The sequence below is a fragment of the Oryzias melastigma genome, linkage group LG9 (assembly GCF_002922805.2).
Source record: "Oryzias melastigma strain HK-1 linkage group LG9, ASM292280v2, whole genome shotgun sequence".
NCBI lineage: Eukaryota > Metazoa > Chordata > Actinopteri > Beloniformes > Adrianichthyidae > Oryzias > Oryzias melastigma.
Window position 1 is genome coordinate 28,585,656 of NC_050520.1, and position 10,791 is coordinate 28,596,446.

Sequence of the window (10,791 nt, forward strand, 5' to 3'; positions counted from 1 at the left end):
TGAAAAGACTTTTATTGGAGTGTTGCTTGATTAAATAATGTTGTATTTATTTATATAATTAAGAACAGTTTGGGCTTCCATAGTTTTTATTCCCGCGGTCTAATTGATTGTTTGTGTCTTTGTAAATTGCAGGTGTTGTTAATATTGAATAATCCCCGTTTCTCTCCGTTGCATTCTAATGTAATTTAATACTGCTGTCGCACAATGAAAGATTAATCCTTTTGTTTCTGAAGAGTCCCTCTTGTTTTTGGTCTTTTATGTTTGATAGCAATTATGAAAATTTGCATTAGAAGTACGGATTTCTTTAATTTTTAATTTTTTTTATCTTCCCGCACTCTGTGCAGGAGCAGAGCCCCATCAACACCACACCCCTGGCCATGATGCAGGAGCCGCAGGAGGTGGTGGAGGAGACGGTCACCATAGAGGAGGATCCCGGAACCCCCACTTCTCACGTCTCGGTGGTCACGTCTGATGATGGAACTACGCGACGAACAGAAACTAAGGTGAGGCAGGAAGTGTGCTTTGCTTTTTACACACTCTTGCATTGATTTTTAAAAAGATTCTAATTTTTAGAGTAGCAAAAAAAGATTAAATCTGCTTTTGGATTATATATCTTGCCATTACATGTTAGAAAGACACCTGAGAAGAGTTGCATTGTTGTGTTTTAAGGATCACTGTCAACTCATTCCAAGAAAACCCCACTAAGTATATTATCCATTTCAATTTATATTCAAATTATGGATTTGGATTACCGCTGCCAAGAAACACACTTCTGCTCCCTGATTTCCGTTCTTAAGAACTCTAAATCCCACAATTCTAATACCCAAAGTGGCTTCAGATCCCTCACGTAGCATTACTTATGCAACATAATAATGATCGATTCTACTATCCTCTGGATTCATCCTGTACTCTGTTGTTTCTCTGTAAGGATTTGTCAACAAACACGAAGGTGAGTTTACTTTTATACCACGATAGCTTTTGTAACCCTGCTGAGTTTTAATATGCACACATGAAGCGGCAGTAGCAGCACACATCACATTCTGCATAATCGCAAACTAAACACAAGCCCTTTTCTCCATAGTCCTTTTGTTTAGGCCACCGCTTGCTGCTTTCTGCTCACTGAGTAGAACACACTGTTGTTGCATGTCTATTTCTCTCTTTGTAAAATCAGTTTTCACTTGTAACTAATCATGAACATTTTGTGTGACAAGTGAAATTGATTACACAAAAAGTCCCACTCCGACTTTTCCCACATACACACACACACACACACACACACTCCGGTGGGGTGGTTAAGCATTATTATAAGCATTATTTTCTGTCCGTTTTTGTAGATGTGGTCTCAAGACTTCTTTTTTTTCCTTTATTTTTTTACTTTATACTGATCCGAAAAATGATCCGACCCTTGAGTTTTGTGATCCGTTACAACCCTAGACTGGATGCATTTGGTTAGCTTAAAGTAAACCAGTTCGTTTCTCCTGATAATCGGATTGAGCTCCGGTTCACTCTGAGATTCCTCAGTCTGAATACAATCCACTCTCAGAGTGGAATAACTGGACCAAAATTGTCACCGTACCCGGTGGTCAAGTGATAGAAACAAAGTAGGAATGAAACAAAATCTAAAGCAACGATTGTTGTCATCAAACAGGAAAAAGGGTCCAACTGATGACTCGTTAGTCTTATTGCACATTTTTCTGTGTCTCCTTACTTGGCATGCGCCCGGCGCAGCTGTGATGTTATACTAAAAGCTTTTTAACAGAATTCTCTTAAAAACAATTTCCTGACTCCACAACAATCAGACACAGCAACTCATTGAAATGTGGTTAGAAGAATGCAGGCTCATGAAAACAACTTTTAACATGATACACATTGCTTTTCACTGTTTTCCTGACAATCTATCTGTCATAAACGCTGATCATCCTATTTTCATAGCCGTCGTCTTGCAGCAGTAAAAGTGTTTTAACTGACGTTGATACAGACGTTCAAAATCATTCAGCAAACATTTCAAAAAGTGAACTATCCTGACAAGGATTGCAAAGCGCAGGACTTCCATAACTTCCATCTCTTGTTGCTGTTCCTCGCCCTCATAATTCCTGGCCAATGAGTGAGGAGGTCTTTACAAGCTTTGTCTGACGGCAGTTTGAATACAGACCAAACGCAAGGTTCAGGACTCTATCCGAAACAAATTATGCAGACTCAGTCCAGAACAAATGATTTTTTTCAGTATGATTACACCCTAAAATAGTTACCTGGAGGAAATATTCTGCAACCAACAAGTTTAATTATCTGATTGATTGAAAGTGTTACTTTTCACTGTTAAATTCTAGAATAAATGGGGCTTTTTGTCAAAATCCAAATGTTTATGAGAGTCAAAAAATTGCACTGTTATTACTGTTTTTTAAACAAAAAAATGCTTTATTTTTCGAAATTTTATTTCAAACTTGTATATCTGCATTATCTTGTAATCCTGCCGGTGGATTGCTCTTAGGTGAGTGTTGAATGTTTAAATATTCAAAGACAGACTTGATTACAAGCCTGTGCTGCTGCACTTTATACACAGATTTAGACACAGTTACAGTTGGCTGTTATCAAGACTTGCAGAGAAGTGGGGAGCGCCGTGTGGAGCTCTCACTCCAGGGACTGTGAAACTGTAATTAAAAAGCCTGGTCTAATCCCACATCAGGGAGGACCCATTGCTCTCCAGTCTGTTTACTGCAAGGGGATTGGCCACACACTCTCACACACTCGCAGGCTTTTAAGCACTGGCATAAAGAACTTGTTAGAAATTATGTACAACAGTAGACACGGCAAACAGCCACACTGATAAAGGGTTTTAAGAGAGGACAAGTAGAGAGGACAGTGTTCTACCCTCTTACGACATGCAAGACTTTTCTGAAAGTCACTTTGGGATAAAAACAAATTCATGCTTAGAGTAAGTTCTCACTCTCAAGTTGTCACATTTGACGTTTGGTTAAGGACCCCACTTTTTGACATTTTTGATGTACTGGCTGTTCCCAGGGCTGCACGGTGGCGCAGTGGTTAGCGCTCTTGCCTCACAGCGAGAAGGCCCCGGTTCAACTCCCGGCTGGGACCTTTCTGTGTGGAGTTTGCATGTTCTCCCCGTGCATGTGTGGGTTTTCACCGGGGACTTCGGCTTCCTCCCACCGTCCAAAAACATGCTTCATAGGTTAATTGGTGACTCTAAATTGCCCCTAGGTGTGAATGTGAGAGTGAATGGGTGTGTGATTGAGGCCCTGCGACAGACTGGCGACCTGTCCAGAGTGTACCCCGCCTTCGCCCATCAGTAGCCGGGATAGGCTCCGGCACCCCCGTGACCCCGACAGGGAAGAAGCGGACAAGAAGATGGATGGATGGCTGTTCCCATTAAATCAGGGGTCCTCAACCTCCAGGCCGTAAATGATAACCAGTCCAGTACTGCAACGCGTAGCGCACTGGTACCCAAACTATATACCGGTACCCTTACCCAACATTGGACCAGATGCTCTACCCGGACCAGACGTGAACTAGTACTGGCTTAACGTTAGGGTACCGGTACTGGGTTAGGATACTGGTACTGGACGCCTCCCAAGGACTAGTCCAGTCTTAGGGTTGTAGACCCTTGATTTTATGACCAGCCAGCACGTCAAAAAACCCAGAGTTGGGGACATCTAAAATGTCAAAAAGTGACACGAAATGGCTCTCAACCAATGTCAATATGTGACGTCTTGGGGATGAGAGTGTGTTGACCTTCTGGGCATCATTGTCACTTCCTTATCAAGCTACACCCGGCAATGCAGGTTCAACAAGCGTTTTGCGCCGCTTTTCTCCACTTCAGAATTCACTGGAATCATGTCTGTCGTGTAAACGGTTGAAACGTTATCATATGTCAAAAAGTGTGTTATTTAGGCGTGACTGGCGAAAGCTCAGGTGTTAAAGGGTCAATCGACATGTGACCCCACAATAGTGACCCCCAAAATGGCCTTTGTGGCAAGCAAACAACTATCAGGGGTTTTTGCTAAAGTTTGTCAGTTTTCGTAAACAAGCAGGTTTTACGACCTTATATCTGGTCAAAAAGGCAATGACCCACAAGGCTGTAAAAAGAGGCTTCAAATAGCCTCAAATGACCTTTGCACTCCCTGATTTTATAGGTTTTCTTTTTTTGTACCCTCTTCCTTTTTCTATCCCGTCATTTCTCAGTTTCATGTATGTGCTTTTGAACCCAAGTCTTTGGATGATGGTTTTCCACCATCCATCTGTTGAAAGAAAAAACACAGAAATTCCTATTGGGTTTTTGATCTACAGTCTTCAGTGGTAAACATGTTTCTTATGTTTCTTATGATTTAGAAGCAGCCATTACTTTAACATACAAGGGAGTGGAAAGAAAAGTGGCATCCTGATAGAATCAATGTATAAAACACATCTAATTGATGATATTGAACTACATTTAGTTGTTTATCTCTCCTCTATGAAACTTTCTTGTAAAAAAAAAAAAAAAAAAAAAAATGACCTTGTGGGTTTCTAGAGTAGATTTTATCATTTTGTCACCAATTCAAAGTAAGTTGGTTTTCAATGGGCGTTTAAATGAACGCATAATTACGTTTAGTTGCAGGCCTGTCCCAATATGTCATTTTTTCATACACTTGACCATCATTCAGCCCTCATTCCTGCTGGCAGAGAGTCTTAGTGGAGCACCGAACACTTAAGGATTTTTTTTTTTTTTAGAGTGGACCACACAATCAAACATTTGAACTATCTAACTCAAATGAAGCAGTCTGTAGGAAGCCAAACCATGCGGATTTTTGCTAAGTTTACCCCCCACACGCCCTGTGCCTTTATAATCACTGGCAGCTTAACAACATAAATTACTACTTCGCCTTGTCTCACCAATCCAGCATCAGTCTCTTTAAAGTGAGATGCTGCAGAGGTTGGAAAACCACTTGCAGTGCTTGTAAATTGGACAGTTCGACACCTGCTGCCGTTTCTTTCATTTGAACAGTTTGTAAACATCTAATGACTGTGTCTAACTGCGATGGTTTGAAAAATGTTTCTTATTGCTGTCTTTCACAGCCTTCAGAACTACAAAAGACTTGCTGAGAAATCTGAGACTGCTGGGTCTGTCCTGACTTACACGCTCTACCAGTTCAGTTTGTGTCCAGTTTAGCACACTTGTGCAAATTTCAGTGGCTGTGCTGCAGCTCGAGCCCCTCATCTCACCCTTGCGTGACAGTTTAACAGCTTTTGAACTTGAGCTTACATCAAAGAGACTCCTAAATCTGCCTGATGGTTCTCTTTGCAGCCCCGACAAATTGCCTAAAAAGTAGGGGTGTCCCGATCAGGGACTTTTTGGGCCCGATCTGATTCAAAGTCATTTGTTTTGAGTATCTGCCGATACCAAATCCTGATTGAATACTTTTGTAACACATTTTAAAAATAAATAAACTTAATAAACAGATTCAGGGTTTTCCCTATTTTTATTTATTATCATTATTTTATCACTTAACACTTAAACTGAGCAGTAAACATCACATTTTCAGCTTTATTACCACAGTAGTTATTTTTTTTAACTTTTATTTTGCTGTCAGAAAAGTAAAAAAGGCATGTCAAAGAACAGCTCGGGTCCTAAGGAGTTAAATCAAAAAGCTAGCAGTTAGCTAGTTAGTAACTGCTAAGTCTGGCTTTTGGCAGCATGAAGGGAGCTTAACATTTAAAAAAAGCAAACAAAAATAACCCACTAAAAAAAAAAAAAAAAAAAAAAGCATCTTTAGGTTGTTGTTTGCATCAAGACAATTAAAGAATAGAGACACTTGATGTCGGTTTAAATAGTTTTGAAAAGCTTGACTGAACTGTTTTTGTTAGCTTCCTGCTTGAACTGTTGCTGTATTCTGCTGCGGTTTACAGTAATATGTCGTGATCCGTTCATGATTTGCAGACTTCTAGTGGAGTATCTATCCAGAATAATAAGCTTGAAATATAAAGTGCTGATCATAATAAAGATAAATTAAATATCTGACACTGATCAGGAGACAACATTCCATGCTGATCAACTATGTGATTTGGCCAGATTTTTACGATCATGTGATTGGATCGGGACATCCATGCTCAAAAGTTGTTAGTGAAGACTAACAGTGTCAAGATTTGGTGGCTGTAGCATTCATTGTACGCTTTCTGCAACTTTAGCCCCATAATAAATGTAAAGTTTACCCATTTATTAACAAATAATCAGACTGCATTCATTAAAATTATGCAAGGGGCGAAATTGTAAACTTGTGGCTTTAAGAAGCACCTCATTCTTCAGCATATATGATTTAAATCGGTATGACCTTAAGACATGAACTGCAAAACATCCCGATGTGGTCCACTGCTTTAAAAAAAAAACTGTAGAAGGTAATAATTGCGCTCTAACTTATCCAGCTAGTAGCTCATGTTAATGAAGCAAACAAGCCTTTTATTTTCAACTGTGCAATCTAAGACACGGCGGCATCAAGAGGAAACTATTCAGTAATTGCTTGGAATATGGAAATGAAGCTTGATGCTCCTGAAATGGGCATTGTTATTTAGCTCAGTCAGAGTCTAATCAAGAAACGAGGCCAGTGCAAACTTCTGCTTGTTTCAGTGGAGTTAATGAGGATAGCTTGTTTAACAACCAATATGTGGTTAGCGCTTTTTGTCTTGCACCCTTCTGTGCAGAACAAAGTTAATCTCAGTTTTTTGATAGCTTTCCATACCGTTTATTTAAATTTTCTGCTTTTACTTGTGCGATTGTGTTTTCTTGACGGAATCCGAATCAGCTCTTCCTAGAATATATGAGACAAAAGAGATCATGATTTGTTTTTGTCCCCCTTACTAATTAGGAAAATACATTTGTAGGAGGCAACTTAATACCTTATTATGGCCTCCGCAGAGTTCATTGGGTAGAAGATTGGTTTCTGTATGGGTGGAGAATCCAGACAGGTTTTGGATTGCAATGTGTCTTTGTCAGGCCCAAGAGACAACACAGGAAGTATAGAATTTAAGCAAAAAAGGAAAATAAGAGCATATAAAGTTCCTCACTAATTGTAGTACCCCAATCCATGGTACTGCACGGTCCAGTGAAGCAGATGTTACAGCATTAGACAAAAAACACATCCTGAATATTTGCATAAAGCTTTCAGGGTTCAAAGCCTCCATCCTTTTCAATCATTGCCGCACATTAATGTGACAGATACAAATCTGATAAGGCATGTTCCACTTTGAACAAAAGATGGTGGGCTGTCCTTCTTTTCAAGCAAAGGGATTTTCGTTCATTTTCTTTACTGTTTATGTTAATATGCCAAATATGAAATGCTTCTCCATCAGTTAGATCTCATATCATGTGACCCTTTCTTATTGGTGCACTTCATCAACTCTACAGGTGACCAAGATGGTGAAGACGGTGACCACCCGGACAGTCCGTCAGGTACCCCTTGGCCCCGATGGTCTACCCCTGCCTGAGGGTACATCCCCGTTGGGCAGCTATGCAGATTCCATTGATCGCAGATACATGAAGAATGGAAGTGAGCGCTACATCACTCCCCAAGCGACTTCCACCTTGACGCGAGGCTACAACAACTCCTACAATGACTCCTACGTTGAAACGCCAGAAAGCCAGTACATGCGACACTACGGCCTTCACGATGGCTATGCAGACTTGACGGACAACTACGGCAGTCTGTCACGTGGCGTTAACTTCAGGCCGCCGCGCTACCCATACATGCCCAACAGCTATCGCCCGGAAAACAGCTACACACTACCTATTCGCAAGGATGACTATGGCCATATGGCACAGCCTCAAGTACCCATGGGGAGCAGCACTGTGGATTTGAACCGCTCACAACCTGAGCGCTTTCAGCCTGAGCCGTATGGTTTAGAAGATGATCGCCGCAGTTTGGGCCCTGAAGAGGAGGAGCCGTATGAGCTGGAACCCGACTATTCCACTGCTAGCCGCCGCACCCTGCCGGGAACTAACAGGGGCCGCACTCACCGGGAACCTCTTCGAGATATGCCTCGAGTCAGGTAAGGGTCAAAACTGCTTTGAAGTGTGAGAGCCTACTGTTCAGTTTTACCTCAGAAAAAAAAAGTTCTATTTCTTTCAGTATTTTTTATCAAGTCATCAATACAAAAAAACAATGAAGTCTACTGAGTTTACGCACTAGCTGTGCTTCTTCTTATACTTGACTGAGGATCTTGACACAAGAGGAAATAAAAAAAAACGATTGAGTTTCTTTTATGCCATGAAATGCTAAATTGATTTCTATTTTATTCCAACAGTTTGCATTAATAGGAATTTTCAAAATTGTTCTTTTCCCACAAATGTAGAGTGCATTTTTGTGTAAAGGATCAGTAATCACTTCAGAAAGTGTGGGGAAAAAGTTTACTAGGAAGTCTTTATCTCTTATCTTCTGAAAGTTTCCTCAACAAGATTCTAACTGAAGTTTTCCCTCTTATACCTCTGTCAGATTTTTCGTTTTACTGTTTAAAGGTAAGCTTGAGTTGAAATCTCAATCTCTGGAAAACGTAAATGTAGGACTTTTTTTTTATTTAAAGCAAATTAATACTTTTAAGGTCTTTGAACTTTTTCATCACTTAGGGTTTCGATATTTTCGCCGAATCCAGATATGATGGAGAGTAGCCATAAAAGCACAAAAAGCAAGAACATTTTAATGCACCTAAATTTAGTAAATGTATTCACACCCACATTGATGGTAAAAGCTTCTCCATTTATGAATGTAGGACTTTTTTAAGAACAGATTCCTCATAAGACCTTCCTGTTTTACTTTGCTTTGAGACAACCCCATAATCAACCCAATAATCAAGAGTTACTGTGAGTCTTAAGCAAAAATATTTACTCATAGTGTAGATGCGTACTCACTCAAAGCCATTTTTATTTTGACAAAATGAGTCACTCCCTCGTTTACCGAGGAAGAGGCGATTGCTGCAACAAGCAATTTGTAGTTTGGATTACATGTGTCACAACACAGCCCCAACAGCTGAGTACACATCCAGACACACACTTGTGTGCGTGCACAAACGAGCATTAATGGATTGATAGAAATGTGTGCGCAGGGACAGAAATCTAAATTATTTTGTGTTTCTTTTGTCTAACTTATGAGTTTTTCCTGAATTTCTAAGAACTCCTGAGCAGTATTTCTCAAGACAACAGATCTAACTAGAGCTCTAAAGTCTCCAATCATCCTTTGATCCATTGTGAAAGCGTGTCTGGTGTTTTTTTAAAATTATGATTGTCGTTTTTATCCAAACTAAAAAATCTGTTGTTTTCTAAGACAGAATTTCTGCAAAGTGGCAGAAGTTTATTAGAAATTGTGTTGTGAACAGAATTGTTGTTGCGGAGTAAGCCTGCCCCCATTTCCCGTCATCCGTTTGTTTACACTCCTGCTAGCTTACAGCCCCTCAACATCCCAACTTAAAAAAACAGTGCAACAAAAATGGCGAGCAATATTTGAGCTATCTGGCTGTACAGTGTCGAGCCAGATGTCAACTCAGATGAGGAAAACAAAGACGTACAAGTGAATGAAGCGGAGCAGAGAGCTCGCAGCTTGCAGATTGTAGCTTCTGCGATAAACTTAAAAAAAAAATTCCAACTGTTTTTTTTTATTTTATCTGCTCTTGAATCGCATCTATTTGAGTAAATAAATACTCAGAAATGCAATTTTGAGCTTAATTTTCATCTGAGTACTCACTCTTGTTCCTCCAGTATATATCCTGTTATGCTGTAATGCATCTTCTAGGTAAAGTGGCTCACTCACAGACTGCCATTAATGAAAGGCTTCAGTGCAGAAAAGAATGAAGATCTAAAAATATTTTCCTGCAGGTGGACCTCACTATTATTTTATTTTATTAAGCTCTATTGTGTGCTGCTGCATGGATTGAATAGCAAGTGTTTTCCATTGAGGTTTCATCCCTCAGATTCCAGAGTTATTTGATGTCAAACAATGAGAACACATGCTAACACTAAACATAAACATTATAAACTGTCAGTTCTGATGGCAAAACTGCCGATTCTCATCAAACAGAATATTTATGGAAAAAGTTTTGTTTAAGTCCTCATGTTCTTTGTTGTTTTCCCTCTGATATTTTCAAAAATAATATGAAGTTGAATATGAACAGAATATGAAGTTTTGTGCTGAATCCAATTCTTCCCATACACCTACAGCTTCTCTCTACTCATAAATTTAGCTCTCCAAGCAGAGAGTTACCGAAAAATAGTGTCTTCAAATTTGAACGTTACTCCCACTCACTGGCATCATCAGTAGTCGCCGGTCAGCTACGTTAGCGAGAAGCTGCTAGCGCTCGGAAATACAACCTCGGTTTTATAACTTTAAAAAGGTCATGCTAAAACAAAAAGTCATTATTTACATCAAATTTGTAAACTTCCGTGCTTCAGAACGCACCCACTCGAATACAGTTTGAAGCGGAACACCCTTGTGGCAGAGCCCTTCTCCGTGAGGGTTAGCCCAGTCACCCCTGTCCCTCCAAATGCCCCTTCAATTGGAGGGATAGGGAGGAGCCACAGAGGTAGGGGAATAATTGGGATTCAGCCTTCAAGTTTGTTAAAATGCTTTCCCCTTTATGTTTTTGTTTATTGAAGAGGTTAATTTACAAAAATATCCCACAATCAGTGAAATCCACAAATAGAACTACAAATGTTTTTGCCCTGGATGCCCTGCCACGGAGCCTGTGGCAGGGCATCCAGGCCATCACAGACTACAAGCCTGCGCCACAGACCTGTGAGAGCAGCACCCCCCTCCTCAACGA

General features: G+C 40.2%; 1 protein-coding gene across 12 annotated transcripts in view; it reads left to right on the forward strand.

Annotated features, from left to right (window-relative positions):
• arvcfb (ARVCF delta catenin family member b) overlaps positions 1 to 10,791 on the forward strand; it is a 257,678-nt gene that overhangs the window by 177,325 nt on the left and 69,562 nt on the right. For 9 of the 12 annotated variants that reach the window (XM_024275037.2, XM_024275027.2, XM_024275031.2 and 6 more), the window contains 3 exons: positions 345 to 503; positions 929 to 949; positions 7,391 to 8,031. In XM_024275037.2, coding sequence (XP_024130805.1) covers positions 345 to 503; positions 929 to 949; positions 7,391 to 8,031 — 821 coding nt within the window. The remainder of the gene's footprint in view (positions 1 to 344; positions 504 to 928; positions 950 to 7,390; positions 8,032 to 10,791) is intronic. The other 3 variants (XM_024275042.2, XM_024275032.2, XM_024275033.2) reach the window with 1 other exon arrangement.